This window comes from Girardinichthys multiradiatus, chromosome 5 (genome assembly GCF_021462225.1).
Source record: "Girardinichthys multiradiatus isolate DD_20200921_A chromosome 5, DD_fGirMul_XY1, whole genome shotgun sequence".
Lineage (NCBI taxonomy): Eukaryota > Metazoa > Chordata > Actinopteri > Cyprinodontiformes > Goodeidae > Girardinichthys > Girardinichthys multiradiatus.
The window spans coordinates 29,174,527-29,194,337 of NC_061798.1; the positions used below are offsets into that span (position 1 = coordinate 29,174,527).

The 19,811-nt window shown below is 40.1% G+C and overlaps 1 protein-coding gene across 2 annotated transcripts in view; it reads left to right on the forward strand.

Moving 5' to 3' along the window:
- jupa (junction plakoglobin a) overlaps positions 1-17,894 on the forward strand; it is a 30,793-nt gene extending 12,899 nt beyond the window's left edge. The window contains exons 2-16 of one of the 2 annotated variants that reach the window (XM_047365860.1): positions 4,271-4,323; positions 5,514-5,681; positions 5,768-6,021; positions 6,193-6,431; positions 7,593-7,794; positions 8,094-8,238; positions 8,386-8,489; positions 8,580-8,918; positions 9,661-9,813; positions 9,900-10,019; positions 10,515-10,665; positions 12,561-12,682; positions 12,851-12,887; positions 13,437-13,566; positions 16,940-17,894. In XM_047365860.1, coding sequence (XP_047221816.1) covers positions 4,311-4,323; positions 5,514-5,681; positions 5,768-6,021; positions 6,193-6,431; positions 7,593-7,794; positions 8,094-8,238; positions 8,386-8,489; positions 8,580-8,918; positions 9,661-9,813; positions 9,900-10,019; positions 10,515-10,665; positions 12,561-12,682; positions 12,851-12,887; positions 13,437-13,564 — 2,175 coding nt within the window. In that variant the 5' untranslated portion in view covers positions 4,271-4,310 and the 3' untranslated portion in view covers positions 13,565-13,566; positions 16,940-17,894. Of the gene's footprint in view, positions 1-4,270; positions 4,324-5,513; positions 5,682-5,767; positions 6,022-6,192; positions 6,432-7,592; positions 7,795-8,093; positions 8,239-8,385; positions 8,490-8,579; positions 8,919-9,660; positions 9,814-9,899; positions 10,020-10,514; positions 10,666-12,560; positions 12,683-12,850; positions 12,888-13,436; positions 13,580-16,939 lie in introns of both variants that reach the window. The other variant, XM_047365857.1, reaches the window with a different exon arrangement.
- The last annotated feature ends 1,917 nt before the right edge of the window (positions 17,895-19,811 follow it).

The window sequence follows — 19,811 nt, forward strand, 5'->3', positions numbered from 1 at the left end:
TGAGTGTGAATGTTGACTATAAGAGCAGTTGTCAGCAGATGCTTGATGAGTCAGTGCATCATGTAGCTGCAAGTACAGACAGTCCTCTGGGGCCTGGTTGTGTGGGGATTTCACGCCAGACTCACTGCAGCTGAAACTCAACAAGATGCTGATCTCTGTGAAGGTGAACAGATAAAGAAACATGTTGAAACATTACGAGGCTATCAGGTTTCAGCAAAATCATTTATCTTTTAAAGATTCGGGATGGGGAAAAGAAACAAACTTGAATGTGTTTTATTCAGATTTTATGTGATTAAACAGTCGGAATAAAAGGAAGATAACACACAGCTCTCAAAACCCTTTGAAAAATTTTTAAATTGGAAACATTTGCAATGCGTTTGTTTTCTGTCCCCTCTTCTCTGTTTCTGCTATAAAAAAAAATTCCAGTGTAACGAACTGCCTTCTGAAGTAACTTGATTGGTAAACAGAGTCCACCTGTGTGTAATTTAATCTCCCATAAATCCTGTTGTTCTGTGAAGGTGTCAGAGGTTTGTTGGAGAACATTAGTAAGCTAACAGCATCATGAAGACCAAGGAACACAGCAGACAGATCAGGGAGGAGGTGAATAAGCTTGAAGCAGAGTTGGGTTATTAAACGATATCCCAACCACTGAACACCATTCAGTCCATTGTCTAAAAATAGAAAGGCATTACTGCCGAGACATGGCCGCCCACCTCAACTGACTGACCGGGCTAGGGAAGCGTTACCAGAGAAGTTGACAATACAGGTCCTTCTCAAAAAATTAGCATATTGTGATAAAGTTCATTATTTTCTATAATGTAATGATGAAAATTTAATATTCATATATTTTAGATTCATTGCACATTAACTGAAATATTTCAGGTCTTTTATTGTCTTAATACGGATGATTTTGGCATACAGCTCATGAAAACCCAAAATTCCTATCTCACAAAATTAGCATATTTCATCCGACCAATAAAATAAAAGTGTTTTTAATACAAAAAACGTCAACCTTCAAATAATCATGTACAGTTATGCACTCAATACTTGGTCGGGAATCCTTTTGCAGAAATGACTGCTTCAATGCAGTGTGGCATGGAGGCAATCAGCCTGTGGCACTGCTGAGGTCTTATGGAGGCCCAGGATGCTTCGATAGCGGCCTTTAGCTCATCCAGAGTGTTGGGTCTTGAGTCTCTCAACGTTCTCTTCACAATATCCCACAGATTCTCTATGGGGTTCAGGTCAGGAGAGTTGGCAGGCCAATTGAGCACAGTGATACCATGGTCAGTAAACCATTTACCAGTGGTTTTGGCACTGTGAGCAGGTGCCAGGTCGTGCTGAAAAATGAAATCTTCATCTCCATAAAGCTTTTCAGCAGATGGAAGCATGAAGTGCTCCAAAATCTCCTGATAGCTAGCTGCATTGACCCTGCCCTTGATAAAACACAGTGGACCAACACCAGCAGCTGACACGGCACCCCAGACCATCACTGACTGTGGGTACTTGACACTGGACTTCTGGCATTTTGGCATTTTTTGGCATTTCCTTCTCCCCAGTCTTCCTCCAGACTCTGGCACCTTGATTTCTGAATGACATGCAGAATTTGCTTTCATCCAAAAAAAGTACTTTGGACCACTGAGCAACAGTCCAGTGCTGCTTCTCTGTAGCCCAGGTCTGGGGAATGCGGCACCTGTAGCCCATTTCCTGCACACGCCTGTGCACGGTGGCTCTGGATGTTTCTACTCCAGACTCAGTCCACTGCTTCCGCAGGTCCCCCAAGGTCTGGAATTGGCCCTTCTCCACAATCTTCCTCAGGGTCTGGTCACCTCTTCTCGTTGTGCAGCGTTTTCTGCCACCCTTTTTCCTTCCCACAGACTTCCCACTGAGGTGCCTTGATACAGCACTCTGGGAACAGCCTATTCGTTCAGAAATTTCTTTCTGTCTTACCCTCTTGCTTGAGGGTGTCAATAGTGGCCTTCTGGACAGCAGTCAGGTCGGCAGTCTTACCCATGATTGGGGTTTTGAGTGATGAACCAGGCTGGGAGTTTTAAAGGCCTCAGGAATCTTTTGCAGGTGTTTAGAGTTAACTCGTTGATTCAGATGATTAGGTTCATAGCTCATTTAGAGACCCTTTTAATGATATGCTAATTTTGTGAGATAGGAATTTTGGGTTTTCGTGAGCTGTATGCCAAAATCATCCGTATTAAGACAATAAAAGACTTGAAATATTTCAGTTAGTGTGCAATGAATCTAAAATATATGAATGTTAAATTTTCATCATGACATTATGGAAAATAATGAACTTTATCACAATATGCTAATTTTTTGAGAAGGACCTGTAGGTCAACGGTAACTCTGGGGGAGCTCCAAAGATCCACAGCCAGAGCTATAATGGAATAGATCAGACAAAACCGTATTAATGCATAGGGATGGCCTAGTCAAGGTCCTGACATAAATCTGATTTGGAATTTGTGGAAATTGTGAAATTGCTTTTCTGGTGCTCTCCTTCCAAACTTGTGTTTGAGCTATTTTGCACATAAGAATATACAAAGATTTCTGTCTCTAGATGTGCAAAGCTGGAGGAGGCATACCCCCAAAATACCCGCTTTAAATGCAACTAAAGGTAGTTTAACAAAGTATTGTCTCAGGGGCACCTGAACACCCTTGCATATCACTCATTTCTGATTCAGATTAAAACTGTAGAAAACCATGTATAATTTTCCTTCCAGATCACAATTATGGATTACGTTATGTTGCCCTATTGCATAAAATCTCAATAAAATATATCCAAACTGAGAGGTACTTTTTGCAATGTACTGTACAAAAAAAAGAAATATTTCTACAAGCTTTATCTTAGTCTCCTTTAAGTCCTGTACTTTGATCACTGACTGTTTTTATAGTTCACTTTCTGCCAACGCAGCAGCTAGACATTATGTACTTTTGCTAGAGCTTCTTTTAATGGTTATAATAATGGAAGATTCACATAGATGCTTATTGCTGCGCTTAAAACCAGATGTCCCACAACAGCTTCAGGGATGGACTCTGTTTTTTTTTTTTTTTTTAATAAATTCATTGTCTTTTTCTTTGAAATCTTTGTATACCTCTAGTCTATCTTCAGTGTTTGCGAAATATGCACACAATGTGGCCCAGCAATTTGCCTAACAAAGCCTTCTGTAACAGCCAAACATCTGAAAGCACTTGAAAGCAGCACAGTGTACGCATTGTGCTGGTTAGTCATGTGTCACAGGCGGTGGCAGGCAGCTATTACAATTGCAAATTTTTAAGGGAGTTTCTGCGGTGAATGTCATCTGAGCTGAAGAAATGTGGCGAACGTTTCCATGCTTGTCCCGATTCTCGCTGTTTATTCCGTAGGGGGGAAAAAAAAGACATTGCACAAAGGATCATGGTACACAAAGACAAAACGCTTAAATCGACCAGGAAATCGTGTGCGTAGGCTGTTCTATTCCACTGTTTTACATTTGCATTATTATTATTGGCAAATGCAAACATGTTTAACAATATACTAGAGTGACACTGTATCTGGTTTAAGTAGTCTTGCTAATGTGGCACATAGGATGATTATCAAGGAAATTAGATAATGTCAAGGGGTGTAGACGGAACTTACACTGACAAGTAGCATCATTAATACGCAACCGGAGAGATGTTGCCGTATAATTAGACAACTGGAGCTGTTTAAAACATTTTCCGATGACCATGTGAAGATACTTTAAAGCTAAATAGATGTGAAGTATTTATTGTTTTCTTAAATGTTTGGTTTTGTGTGTGAAGAGGCGTCGTCACAATGTACACACACACACACACAGGAACGCACACTCTGGCTCACCAGAATCTAAACCTGACAGGCTAGTTGGTGATTGTCATACGTCAGCAGCAATCTGCTTTCATGCTGTTTGGGTGGGGGTCTGGGGTTAAAGGTCGGCACTGAGAATTTCTGACGTGCAGCTGTCTCTCCGCCCACTTCGCCCTCCCTCCTCCTGAAACCATGCCACTGCTGCTGCAGCCGTCGCTGCTGCTTTGTATTGTCGTTTTCAGGTCAGAGTACTCGGCTGCAGGGTAGGAGGGTCCAGCTCGGGGGTTGTCACGTTGGCAGATGAGAAAGCAAAACGACAGGGCTTGTGCAAGGAGGCAGAGAGCGTGCCAGAATGTTTAGTTATTCATGAAAGGATGGGCGTGTAGTCAGATGTGTCTTCATCATTTGGAGTGAAGGAAATCTGGGGAAATCATTGCTTTGTTTCTCTGCATATTTCAGGTTGGCTCCATCGTTGTGCCTTTGATAACCTGAGACAAGGATGGCAATGCAAAGTAAGTGATTAAGCACCTATTTCTATCATTTATCTGCGTTTTACCCATAGATGATGTTGTTTATATTTACTGCATTTTGTTTTAACAGCCACCTCATTTTATTTCATTTTAGTTTCCCCTGTTCTCTGGGTTGTACATTTCCTTAAGATGGCCTGAATTTCAAAATCTATTTTGATGATTTTTTTTAGCAGACCGTGATGCTTTGCTAGCCTCATAATAAAGCTACATCCTGCAGCTATTGGAGATGTGTCACTCAAAGTGCATTAATAAGAAAGCTGCTAGAAGTATTATATGCAGCTAATATTTGTTCTTATGTCTGTTTCTGTGATTTTTTTGATACAAATAATTTTAACCAACAGCGGACAAAATCTTATGTAAAAACAATCGGTTATTAATAGAATTAAGTTAATTAGATAAACTAGTTGATTCACAACAAAATTTTTAATTTAATATTAGACAATTTTTTCCAATTTGCTGTTTAAATTGTTTAAAAATGCATTCAAAAGAATAATGCCTGTGGAATGGTTTTGAAAAAGTAAAAAAAAAGAAAAGTTAATTATCTTATTTCCTGAAACATTTAAAAATCTAAGGTGAGACATATTTTTATATTTGTAATTCAACATGTTTAACCTTTTAATATTCAGTTTTTTAATTAAACCTTAGGACTTTTATTGTAAAATTGCTTTATTTTAGAATAACGTGGTTTTTGAATTATAACTTGTCCAATTTTCACCTATTGTTTTCATGCATTCACATAAGTTACCTCTTCAATACTACTGATTGGTCAAGGAGGATTAATAGCTTACAGACCAAATTTAAGTACAATAATAATTAATTTATCTTTATCCAGAGCAGGCTCTGATAACATGGAAGCTGAAAAGTTAGCATGACTCTTTGATTATTAACAATTAACTGGCCTAAGTAAAATAGGTTACCCATGTTCCTAATTTAATGTGTGTTAACTACTTTTCTGTTCCTGAATAATTACTTTTTGAGTTTTTTTAGCATCAAAAACAACATTTTCTATCATGGAAGTAATAGTTATTAAGTCCAGAGAACCCATTCAAAGAACAGGAGAACTCTTGTGAAAAAATAATTTGTTTTAAATAAATTTTATTTAAAATCATACTGATGAATTTAAATGTACTTGCATCATTTCTTACTTTCTATTCCTTTTTAATCCTTGTCAGTGGGTGAGATGGATAGTGGCATGGTAAAGGTTCAAGAGTGGCAGCAGACAATTTACGGGCTCGACTCCGGCATCCAGTCTGGAGCCACCACCATCAGAGACGAAGAGGGCGAGTACAAAAGCTCAAAGAATTACATTAAGACCACCACCTTCACCAGGGAGGAGCCTGGTGAGACAAAGCAATCCTCAAACATGCCCGTTTTTTGGAGGTTCGCCTTTCTGTATCAGTTTGATCACCAATTTGCTTCTTTCTAGCCTTGGAAACCCAGTACATAATGAACAGAGCTCAGCGGGTTCGGGCCGCAATGTTCCCCGAGAGTTTGGAGGAAGGCACCACCATCTTGTCAACCCAGACAGACCAGTCCCAGATGACCAACGTCCAGCGGCTGGCCGAGCCCTCGCAGATGCTCAAAACAGCCATCGTGCATCTGATCAACTACCAGGATGATGCCGAGCTGGCCACAAGGGCCATCCCGGAGCTCACTAAACTGCTCAATGATGAAGATCAGGTGATGGACAGGCAGACTTGCACCCAATCACACTATGATCTAGCTAGGCTGAAATATTGTTGCACAAGAAGTGCAAATGTTGGGTTAGATGTTTAGCTTATTAAAATATTTTAGCTAGCATTTTAACAGTACAAAAATGCCCTCCTCCCCAACTATTTAATCTCTAAACAGGTGGTGGTCAGCAAGGCGGCACAGATTGTCAACCAGCTCACCCGTAAGGAGGCTTCACGGCGTGCCCTGATGCAGTCCCCTCAGGTGGTGGCGGCAGTGGTCCGAGCCATGCAGAACACAAACAACATGGAGACAACCAAGGCCACAGCCAGCATCCTCCACAACCTGTCCCACCAGAGGGAGGGTCTGCTCGCCATCTTCAAGTCAGGAGGGATCCCCGCTCTTGTCCGTATGCTCAGGTACTGCCGAAGCCCTTGAAAGTCGCTCCAATGTGGGTTGAGCTGCTATAATGTTCTGATGGCACACCACCGGAACTGCTCATAGCTTCATCATGTGTCTAAGGATATAGTTTACTCAACACATACAGCTACAGTCTGAAAACTCACTTTTTGCCCTTTTTGATGTAATTTTGCTGAAGTGCTAGGTTAAAGTTGGCATGGTTCCCCACTGACTTAATATATCTCTTTATTAATTTGGCTCATGATACAATGCATTTCTAGTTATTGATCTTTGAATAAAACTTACAGTAAAGTTTCTGCTTATTCATAAGCGTGGTGCAGTTCTTTAAGTGTCCTAAAATTTAGTGGCTACTGTTTCAGTTTTGTTCTGTGCAAGTTTTCCTCATCTTGAGGATATTTGTGAACAGCAACTGGCAGACCTGGTGAAGCTGATGCAGCCAATAGTCTCTATTTCACAGAGTGCTATTGTAAGGGTTTAAAAAAACCCGTACAATACAATTGTGGTGGAAAACCCAAATTTGTTAGATCAACAAAATAATGTGCACAGCCTGTGATAAATATTTGCAAGTTGTGCACACAAAAATGGGCTGTGATATGTGTTTTTTTTTATGCATTGTTTTTAGGCTGTCTGTGCAACACCCTGCTGCACAGCTCACTGGCTAACCTTTAGGTGGAGTTGGCATAAGGTCAGGGAACACAGCATACAGGAAGTCAATCTCTTTTAGCCTCACGGTTTTTCTCGGATTGTTAAGGTCTGCAGCTTTTATCCAGTTCCTGTAAAATCTGACTGTCAATTTGCACATCTTTGTTCCCGACCTTAATGTCAAATCTGTTAGAATGACTACCATAAAGGAAATGATTAACAAGCCAATACTGTATAAAGATTAAGTTCTAATTTTAGTCATGTGAAGATGTGGGCATATTAATTTATAAAACACTATGATCAATTTCTTCTATGATAAATACTTTCTTCTAGCTTTTTAGGCTGTAAGAGGACTTTAACAGGCATTTCTTTATAATTTCATATTTTTGCCAGTTGTAGTTACAGAAAGTTTTGTCAACTAAAGTAACATATAGTAAGGTAATAATATTTAGTAACAATCAGAATTTTCTCTGTAATGATGGACTCTTTGACCACATCTTTTTATTTCTTGTCTTCAGCTCTCCAATGGAGTCTGTCCTCTTCTATGCCATCACCACACTTCACAACCTGCTGCTGCACCAGGAGGGAGCCAAGATGGCCGTGCGTCTGGCCGACGGACTGCAGAGGATGGTCCCGCTGCTGAAGAAGAAGAACGCCAAGTTCCTGGCCATTACCACAGACTGTCTGCAGCTGCTGTCCTATGGCAACCAGGAGAGCAAGGTGTGTGTCTACATTTGTGGTACTGTTAATTTTGTGCTCTTGCAGCTGAAACACATACTTGGACTGCTGCCAAATACTGCAAAGGGAAGGTGTTTTGAGTTGGGTGTGGCATGTGAACCAAGCTGTTCCGTGATGCTATGGGTGTGGTAAAGTTTTTACAATTACAGCAATAAGAAAGGGTTTAACTTGTATTAATCTGTCTGGGCAAGCTATGGTTTTGTAATTCTTAATGTGTAGGTTAAAGTGGTTTTAAAAAGGTTACAAACTAGTTCATACTAATACATTGTTCCTGTTAACAGCTGATAATCCTTGCCAATGGAGGTCCTGAGGGTCTTGTTCAAATCATGAAAACCAACAACTACGAGAAGCTGCTGTGGACCACAAGCCGTGTCCTTAAAGTCCTCTCTGTCTGCCCCAGCAACAAACCAGCCATTGTAGAGGCTGGTATGTAAAATGTGCAGTATGTGAGAAAATACACCTGTGTGTACAGGGGAGTCATGCAGCGCGTTTTGAGCTGTACTGCAACCCAAACACATAGCAGCTCAGTTAATGAGATGTTGAGAGCTGAGTAGGTTTTTTCTGTCGTCTTAGGTGGGATGCAGGCTCTGGGTAAACACCTGTATGGCTCTACCCCGCGTCTGAGGCAGAACTGCCTGTGGACTCTCAGAAACCTGTCTGATGCTGCAACCAAGGAGGTCCAAATTCCCTTCTTAATAACCTAATTTTTCATTCCCCTAATCCAGCACACAACTAATCTGAACTACCGCCTTCTCCTTTTTCTCCAGGAGGGAGTTGAAAGCCTGCTGCAGATTCTGGTGGAGCTCATCAGTTCAGACGACATCGGCATGCTCACCTGCGCTACCGGCATCCTGTCCAACCTCACATGCAACAACAGCAACAACAAATCTCTGGTCACCCGGAGTAATGGCGTTGAATCCCTGCTCCGTGTCATGATGCGCTCTAGGGAGAAGGAGGATGTGATTGAGCCGGTGGTTTGTGCTCTGCGGCATCTGACTTCACGCCACCAGCTGGCCGACGCGGCGCAGCACAGTGTGAGGACGGACTACGGCATCCCACCTATCTCCAAGTTGCTCAACCCTCCCCACTACTGGCCAGTCATCAAGGTAAACAAGAGGAACAGAATTAAAAATATCCTTCATTGTCCCACATACCCCTTTTCTGCTTACCTGAACAAGATTTCGAACTGGTGACGCATGTTTCCACCAGCAAAAAGAGGTACCAGGTCGCGAACTCTAGTTCAACTCTGGCACCGCAGAATACTTGGGTTTTTTGTGTGAGCCACGTCACCCGTGGGCGGGTCGACGCTGCAGACAATAGAAGCAACACATATGGCAGCGAAGACAAAGAACGTACCGTATAAACACTATTTATATTTTTTCCTTTTATAACTCCTCGTTTACATCACCCTTGCGTATGCTAAACATATGCAAATGAAAACATTGTACATACCATTGTTCTAGCACAGTCGCCGTCTTCTTTTCCATAACTAGTTTATAGATGCTCTCTATCTGCATTAAAAGGAGAATTTTGCAGCTCAGCAATCTCTGCTGTCTCGCTACCACAGCCCCCCTAAATGGATTTAAAGGGGAAGAGGACATCTTTCTGATGAAGCGTGTTGATTTAGGAAAAATGCCACAAATTGGGGAAACAAAGGAAGACAAAAGTTAAAACCGTTATTTAAAGAAATCATAACCAAGGGACTCTTAGTTAGATGCTGGGACAAATGGACTGAATTAAAACAGTTTAGCTAAAAACAATAAGGCTATTTTTAACTCTTATTTGCAGACCAATTATGGATATCTTGTGCTAAGAAAGTCTTTCTCCCATTTTTTCCACTGTCTGCAGGCTGCTGTTGGCCTGATCCGTAACCTGGCCTTGTGCCCAGAAAACCAGGCCCCCCTCAGAGATGCAGGAACCATTCCCCGTCTGGTCAACCTGCTGGTCACATCCCACCAAGACACTCAGAAGCATGGTTCATCCAATCAGCAGCCATTCCAGGTACCAGATGGATGCTGGTGTGTTTTACTATGATGGACTTTAAAATCATGTTACTCCAGGAATAATGTTTGATCTTTTAATCTCAGGATGGAGTGAGGATGGAGGAGATTGTGGAGGGCAGCACAGGAGCTTTGCACATCCTGGCAAGAGATCCCATCAACAGAGAAGAAATCGCCAACTTAGATGTTATTCCACTCTTTGTGCAGGTAACAAACACAAAAAAAAACTCTTGGCAATCATGGGCCAGTCTCATTCTCATAGTATGATAACCTCAAGTAAAAATATCACATTTTCATGGTACTTACACAAAGGTTTCTTACAAAACTGTAAATAATGTATCATCCAGTTGTTTTAATGAAAAGCAATATTTACTCATTCTGCAGCAAACATTATTTTACATTATTATTACCAATTGTTAGGTATAATAATTGGTTCTCTGTAACATTTATGTGGGTATTTTATATTTATAGACTGAAGCAAAAATATTGAAATAAGCGAGTGAAAAGTGTACAGTGTAGCATTACTCTGTCTCTGGCATCTCATTAAAAGGACGTTAAACCATAGGAACGGTTTGCAGAAAACATTTTAAAGCCTTGTGGTAAACCTTGATAATGGTAACAGGCCATGGCTACTCTTAATTTAATCATATTCGTATAGCAGCTAGTTATTTTCCCTTCTAACTTCTATCGTTATCTCTGCAGCTCCTCTACTGCCCGATGGAAAACATGAAGCGCGTGGCGGCAGGCGCTCTTTGTGAACTGGCCTTGAGCAAACAAGCAGCTGAAAAGATCGACGCAGAGGGAGCAGCAGCTCCACTGATGGAGCTACTGCACTCTAGCAACGAGGGCATTGGTAGGCTGCCTATGCATTATAGCTCAATTAGCTAATCGTAATATTGTCATGAGTCATGGTTGGAGAGAAAGGAAATCAATTCACGGAATTGCTGATCTTGCTGTAATAGCAGTTTCCAGGTGTTTGGCCTGAACTTATCCTTTCCAGCATTTCTTCTGCTTAACAATTTACTCACTTAAAAATATGTTAGATATTTATTTTAAATTATTTACTTTTGCATGACTGATTCTGCGTAGTGGCTACTCATTTATTACTAAACATGTACATTTACATGTCAAGTGAATCTAAAAGGTATATTTTGTTGCTTTTTTTAGTCATGTAAGTTTTGACTTCATTTAGTCTTTTCAAAGTTTACATGCTTAACTATGACAGGTTAAGAGCTGGTGGGTTGAGGGAACATCAGACAACTTCACAAATCTGGTTTGCAGCATATCTTTACACCAGCTAAGCTAATAGAGGTTTAAGTGTTGGCATCATACCTTTGCATCTGTTAGCAAAGCTGGTTAGCATAGCTTTCCAACAACTAAACTCAAGCTAGTTGTCTTGGCTGGTGCTATAGGGTTTTATTTCTACACGGAAGTTGGATCTTCAGAGTTCAACGTTGCATGAAATAAAAAAGAACGACCCCTAAGAGTTGGCACTTCTACAGTAGACTATAGACTACAACCTTTATTTATGTGCATGTACCTTCTCTGTTTGATTATGTAAAATTGACAGAAATACATTATTTGGTTGCATTGATAAATGAATCCTGGTCACGGAGTACAACAATTGACAAAATTCCATTGGTTTTCTTTTCTTTTTGCAGTTAACTAAGCATAGTTAACGTAGTTGTTGGTTACAAAACAGGCTAGATATGGGATGTTAAGAGCAGCTAACCTGCTTAACTAGGTTTTAAATTGTAATTTCAGGATTTAAAGTGGTATAAATCCATTTGTAGCACTGGCCAAAATGTTATGCCGTTATCTTATGTAAAGTTGAATTAAACTTCAGATTTTTCTCGGCATACTCTTATATTTACTTGCACAACAGTATTTGTGCTATTGACGTCATGCTAAAATGAGCTAAAATTCAAAGCACATTATTTACACGCATTGTGTATCTGATAATCCACAAATATTTCTCTTTGTGTTGCCGAGCAGAAACATGTTAATGACTCTCATCCAAATTTTGTTCCCCTGCAGCACTGCAGTGACTGCGCTCATTCAAAACCCTAATTACATCCACATCCCTCAAAACATTAAGAGCTATCTGGGGTTTTCCCCCCCATCCTTCAAAAAGATTTTTGTAGCAAGTTCCGTGAAGCAGACGTTGGTGTTAAATTGGCTTAAATTTTGTACAATTTGATAAGAGAGAAGCTACAGAAGTTTGTAAGATTGTTTTTTGCAGATAAATTTGTGGTTTCAGTGTTCATTTATGTAAAGCGAAGAGTTGACTGAGAAGAGGGAGGATATCTTTGCTCACCAATGAGCAAGACCAACGGCCATTACTAAATCTTACAGCATTTACCACCAGATGCTAACCCCCTGATAAGACGTGAAAACACCAGGCCAAGGTGCAGCTCACGCCAAACTAAATTTACAAGAATAAAATGAGTGTAAAATATCCTTTAAAATATTAACTTTAATGTATTTTCACCCCTTAACCCACCTACATGTGAACTTTTTTACATCCTGTTTTATGTTTTATTTTTCATGGAAAAATTGAAGAAGGGTTCCAACATGTCTCGACTTTTAAGACATATGTAATTACACATACATTACGAGCCCTTCGTGACCTGAGGTGCCCTCCAAACTTTGTCCCAGGCGTTCCTGATGGTTGTTCCAGTTAATGAATAAAAAATAAATACATGTTATTTGTGGATCACTGACCGTTTACTAATTCTTTCTCTCCAGCTACCTATGCTGCTGCTGTGCTCTTCCGCATCTCTGAGGATAAGAACTTGGACTACAAGAGGCGTATCTCTGTGGAGCTAACACACTCTCTGTTCAAACACGACCCTGCAGCGTGGGAGCAGGTGAGTGTGTGGCGCACTCTGCTGTATAAATGTCACATATTTTTTTATTCAACACATTAGTACTTTATAGACGGATGTACCTTTTTATTATAGTCTATATTCTTGAACAATTTTTAAAAAGTTATGTAAAACTGTAGCTTGTAACTGACCTTTGCCTTCTTGCGACAGGCCCACAACACTATCATGGAAGAAAACTATGCAGATGGTGAGTTTGATCAAGAATGTGCACATTCAGCAACACCGGGTCCCTTCAGCATGTGGTGCAGCTGCAGCAGGGCACTAACATGTTTTTATTACTCGCTATTTTGTAGCTATAATTGGGAAGGTGGGGGTATTTTCCTGATTTTCACCACTTTTACCACAATCAGGGATTTTCTTTGGATATCTAAAACACTTAATGTCCTTCTTCTGTGTTTCCGTTGTGGTCATAATCTGAATGCACAATGATCATCCAGGCTCTAACTTTGTATTAGATGTACAACTTTTCTCAATTTAATTCTGATAAAATCATATCCTAAAAACATTTCATCTCAATAAGCTTAGCTCTGCATATTTCTCCTAATCTCTGTTCCTCCTCTCACTTTCCCTTTTTCCTTCTATGGTCTTATCCACTCAGCAGCAGCTGCTCTCCTTTGTTTGACGAGTTTTCTAAATATATGTTGTGATTTCTGGCATCGGTGTATTTAGAGCTGTTACAAGCATTGTGACTGCAGCAGGGAACTAATAAAAACACAACGGTTGTAACTCCTTGCAGAAATAGACGGTGGATTCCAGGACTACCCATACCATGGGGAAATGCAAATGGATACCCTTGATGGGCATATGATGCAGGAGGATTATGCACCAGGCATCTACGACAGACAGTACAATGACCGATATTAACGGTCAGTATGTGATGTAAGTGACCAGCACACAATGCATTCACACTGTCATGTTAGAACCAATGACTTCAATGTATTGTTGTTGAGATATGTGATATACAGACACAAAAGTTACTGCTAAAATCTGTAGACGTCATAACTATTAGCTGTGAACATAACAAAATCTAGCCTGTATGAAAGAGTGGTAAGATTTTGGAGTTGTTGAGGGGAGGAGGAGGAGGAGGTGGTGGCAGCGGCATAAAAACTCTCCTCTTCAGTTTTCTAATGACCATATTGTAAAATGAGTACAAACATTCAAGCTGTAACCGTTACGTCTTATCTTACAGATTTTCTACAGTTTGTCATTACTTATAATGTTAAGACGCCGTGTTCTGGAGATTTACCGTTGAATTTTTAACCAACAGATCCGAAATATTTAACTGTCTTTTGAAAAGAAGAAACCATTTCTTTAGGATGATTCCAGCTGCCAGGTTAGCCAGTGTCATAAGTTTATCTCATTTCTCTGCAACTTCAGCAGATTTTCTTTTGTGTGAAAATAATTTGATCTGACTCATACGTTACTGTGATGTTATGTAGTTGGACAGCTAAAGGTTTTACTGAGCTGAGGCCAAATTAAACCTGTTCTCATACGAGACAGTTATTAAAAACAAGTTGAAATACTGTGTGCTGGGTACTATGATGGTTTTTCTCCATGTGTTGTAGTATTAATACCCATTAAGGCTGCAAAATATCAGCAAAAGATGTAATTGTGACATTGTGGAATAATGCGATGCCGATATTGATTAAGCTTAACCTTTTTGTCGTCTCTTCTTTCCCCCCAAATGGGCTTTAGCACATTTCCCACTGATATATAGAACCAGTGTTGGCATCAAGGGGCACTAAAGGGCCCAATGTATTATCAGCATGGTTAATGTGAATGGTAACAAGTCATTTGATGTCAATACTGCATGTATGCAGTTATTCATAATTGCGGTATTGCAAACGTTGACACTGGGATGACGACTGAGATTTAATATACAGGTCCTTCTCAAAATATTAGCATATTGTGATAAAGTTCATTATTTTCCATAATGTCATGATGAAAATTTAACATTCATATATTTTAGATTCATTGCACACTAACTGAAATATTTCAGGTCTTTTATTGTCTTAATACGGATGATTTTGGCATACAGCTCATGAAAACCCAAAATTCCTATCTCACAAAATTAGCATATCATTAAAAGGGTCTCTAAACGAGCTATGAACCTAATCATCTGAATCAACGAGTTAACTCTAAACACCTGCAAAAGATTCCTGAGGCCTTTAAAACTCCCAGCCTGGTTCATCACTCAAAACCCCAATCATGGGTAAGACTGCCGACCTGACTGCTGTCCAGAAGGCCACTATTGACACCCTCAAGCAAGAGGGTAAGACACAGAAAGAAATTTCTGAACGAATAGGCTGTTCCCAGAGTGCTGTATCAAGGCACCTCAGTGGGAAGTCTGTGGGAAGGAAAATGTGTGGCAGAAAACGCTGCACAACGAGAAGAGGTGACCGGACCCTGAGGAAGATTGTGGAGAAGGGCCGATTCCAGACCTTGGGGGACCTGCGGAAGCAGTGGACTGAGTCTGGAGTAGAAACATCCAGAGCCACCGTGTACAGGCGTGTGCAGGAAATGGGCTACAGGTGCCGCATTCCCCAAGTCAAGCCACTTTTGAACCAGAAACAGCGGCAGAAGCGCCTGACCTGGGCTACAGAGAAGCAGCACTGGACTGTTGCTCAGTGGTCCAAAGTACTTTTTTCAGATGAAAGCAAATTCTGCATGTCATTCGGAAATCAAGGTGCCAGAGTCTGGAGGAAGACTGGGGAGAAGGAAATGCCAAAATGCCAGAAGTCCAGTGTCAAGTACCCACAGTCAGTGATGGACTGGGGTGCCGTGTCAGCTGCTGGTGTTGGTCCACTGTGTTTTATCAAGGGCAGGGTCAATGCAGCTAGCTATCAGGAGATTTTGGAGCACTTCATGCTTCCATCTGCTGAAAAGCTTTATGGAGATGAAGATTTCATTTTTCAGCACGACCTGGCACCTGCTCACAGTGCCAAAACCACTGGTAAATGGTTTACTGACCATGGTATCACTGTGCTCAATTGGCCTGCCAACTCTCCTGACCTGAACCCCATAGAGAATCTGTGGGATATTGTGAAGAGAACGTTGAGAGACTCAAGACCCAACACTCTGGATGAGCTAAAGGCCGCTATCGAAGCATCCTGGGCCTCCATAAGACCTCAGCAGTGCCACAGGCTGATTGCCTCCATGCCACGCCGCATTGAAGCAGTCATTTCTGCAAAAGGATTCCCTGACCAAGTATTGAGTGCATAACTGTACATGATTATTTGAAGGTTGACGTTTTTTGTATTAAAAACACTTTTCTTTTATTGGTCGGATGAAATATGCTAATTTTGTGAGATAGGAATTTTGGGTTTTCATGAGCTGTATGCCAAAATCATCTGTATTAAGACAATAAAAGACCTGAAATATTTCAGTTAGTGTGCAATGAATCTAAAATATATGAATGTTAAATTTTCATCATGACATTATGGAAAATAATGAACTTTATCACAATATGCTAATTTTTTGAGAAGGACCTGTATTATGAAGCTCTACGAATGGACAAAGTGTGGGGAAATATCAACTCAACAGCCACTTTGTTCGGCACAATAAGCTACAACCAGGTTGGACCTCCTTTTTTACATTCAGAACCGCTCTAATGTATCACAGCATGAATTCAGCAAAATCTTGAAAACGTTCATCAGACAGTAACATGAAGGCGTCACACAGCTGCAGATTTGTTGGCTATGCAGCCGTTATGAAAATCCCCAGTTCCACCACATCTGAAAAGTGCTCGGTTACGTTGAGATCTGGTGGGTGCGGAGGCCTCTGCAGTACACAGAACACATTGTCAAATTCAAGAAACCAGTTTGAGATGAGGCAGGCTTTCAGACTTCAAAAACTATCCTGTTTTTACACTGTGGTCATAAAAGGATGGACATGGTCAGCATCTTCTGCAAGTTGTCTTCACCATGTCTGGAGACCTAAATACATTAAGATGCTAGGATGTGTTTGGGTGTTCTATTATTTGTGTTAGCAAGCACCTGAACAGGTGTACCTAACAAAATAAACAGAGGGTTTAAATATGCTGTAAATTATTAACATAATGAAGGCATGTTGTTGTCAGATTAACATGGTGAATCCACTTCAACAGTATCTTCAGGCAGCTATGGCATTGTCATTATTAATTTGCGTTAACATGGACAACATATTCACTGAGCTTAAGTTTCCTGCTGATATGTAAATGAATCGTTTTCTCATCATGTTCTCCTTTCTGCTGCCTCACAGGATGTAGAAAGAGAGGAAGAGGAGGCAGAGGGCCTGGAGTGGGATTGAATGATAGAGAGAAGATGAGAATACATTCACCAGTAGAGATAACTGCTCCTGCTCTCCACCTGCTGTAAAATATGCAATTATTGTCAAGTATGGGACTCATAATCTTAACAGGGCTCAACTTTGTGTTTTATAGAAATGAATTTGATTTTTAGTAATGACAGCTTTTAAGTTTTTGTTTTAAAAAAAAAACATTAGAAGTGTGTGCATGTGAGTGTGTGTGTGTGTGTGTGTGTGTTTATGCTTCTGGGTGGGTGTCCTATGCCAAAGAGATTTTTATTTTGTGACAATCATGTAGCCTTTTTTTTTTTTTTTCATTTTTAATGATAAAGAAAATAATATTTGAGAACACTGCCAGAGGTGTCTCAGCGTGCACGGTGCACCTACTCACTACTCGGTTTTGGGCCTTTTTTTTTTCTAACAAACATCACTGTTTTCATTGTAGTTTTGACACTTTGTACTGTCAACAATCTCCCGCTGTGAGCTAGAGATTGAGTTTGTTAACATGTTCTTTAGGTGATAATTCAATAGAAGGGAACAATGATACTCAAAGAGACCAGAGCGGAGCTGTTGCCCACTCCAATGCAATCAGCTGATGTGATTTACTAGAATTGGAGACATTTTTCTTTTCTGACTTACTGTCATTTTATAAGTTGTTCACTTGGAGAACTTCAGCGTATACCCTCCATGAATTTAGTAGAAAAGTCTTTGATTTTTGATGTGAATTTTAAAGAGAAACTGGTGCGTAGCTGTGGTGAAAGTCACAACCAGGAGGACTGTTGGAGATGAGATGATGGAGCCCGGATGGCCTCGCAGCTGCCAGCGAACTACTGACAGGGAAATCTTTCTATTTCATAAAGAGTTTTTACTGAGATTTTGTTTAATAAAAATAAAGGATATATAAAAAATGCAGCAGTGTCCATGTTTTTTGTTTTAGTTTTACAATAGAAATGTTTCACATTAAACTCATTAACATGATTCTTGATGTTGTTCCTACACCCATAATTCCTATATGGGGTAATACATAATCACAAGATTATTTCCAGGATTACTCTATTTTCTCTGCATACAGTTTAGTTCATTTTTGAAGTATCTGAGTACAGCAATATCCTATTTATCTCCAGCAATGTTAAGCATTTGCTTCCTTGTATATTTTTTTATTTTGTTTGTATTTTGCTGCATTTATGACCATCATGTGCATTCTAATCTAACTTTGTATTCTCTTAAAACCAAACTGTCCGTATGTCAAAAGGTACTTGTCTGTTAATGAATCTGATTAAACGCATTTTTGGTTCAGTTTAACTATCCACACTTAGGCCTTATTGCTGTCTAACATGCAAAATGTGACACTTTTAGGCAGTTGTCATCTATCTTAACACCTAAACCTCAAAATGTTTGTCTGTTCTCAGCCTATTTTAGCCATAAAAAGGTAAGAGTTTCCTGTTAGTTAATGGTTTCACGCATTTTTCTAGAAGACATAGAACTTTTAAAGTTTGACAGTAATTTATTGTTCGGTAAAAGACTATATTAACAGTTGTAAATGAAGAAAAACAATGATTTTTGGCTATCTTGAACTAACTTTAAATGAAAACGTAGGACACTTAAACTGGTGAAACCTTTGTTCCAAGCATTTATCTTATATCCCTTAAAACAAGTTGTGAAACCTTCTATTCTTTATGTGAAAACGACTGTCAGTGCAGAACAATTCAGTTTAGCTTCAGCCTTTTTGCAGCTTTCTGCATGACTCAATCTAAGGTAGTGTATAAGCTACATATAGCACTGAAATGGCCTTTTAAAAACAAAAAAACACTAATCATTTTGTAAGCGTCTTGGTGATTCAGTTGTATTATATTCATTTTTGTTTCACTTCATAAATCAACAAAAAGTTAACAGAAATGTTCTATAAAAGGAAAATGATGGACTGAAATGTATGGTTTTTTTTTTACATGCATGAGAAATTAATGTCTAAAACTGTCAACTGACACTAAAAAACTACCCTCTAGATCTTTGACATTTACTAAAGAAGAATAAGAAAGAAATACAGGCAGTAACAGTGATAATGGATTTTTCATTTTACTATTTTAAGGTTCTTATTCAGTCCTTAATGCATGTCAACTCATAGATTAAAAACCTTTCTAGTAATTGTTCATAGAAAAATAACAGCAAACACAGCATACAAGATTTATTTTTCTGTATTTAATGACATTACAACCGCCAAATGCCCACAGATAGTGTTTCTGTGGACTAGCTCCCATACGAGTGCCTTCTGGTGGAGGAGAAAAGTATTACAGCTACAACTCGGATTTCATAATTGCATGTCGGTCTTCACTTGTTTCAGACAGTTGTTTTGTTTTCTCTGCGTTTGACTTTAAAGACATTAATATTGTGATGAATACAGAAGCAAACGCTGACACTGAGTATTGCAGAATATATGAAATCCAATTCCAGGCCACACACACCACAGCCTGACTCCAGGCCAGACACACGTCGCAGAGGAAGTCGTAAAAGGGACGCCCCGGTTCAAGTCATCGGGGGCCCCGGCGACGCCTCAGCTCCTGTTCCTAGCCTGCAGGGGTTCAGTGAGGAACTGGTCCTTGTTCTGGCTTCAGAACCCTGCGACGAGGGGTTCGAGGAGGAAGCGTCGCTGGACCCTGTTCCGGAAGGGTTCAAGGAGCAACTAGTCATCATTCTGGCTTCTGAACCCTGCGACGAGGGGTTTGAGGAGGAAGTGCCGCTGGACCCTGTTCCTGACAGATTTAAGGAACGTTTTGTCCTCGTTCTGGCCTTTGAACCCAGAGATGAGGGTTCGCCAGGCTCTGCTTCAGCC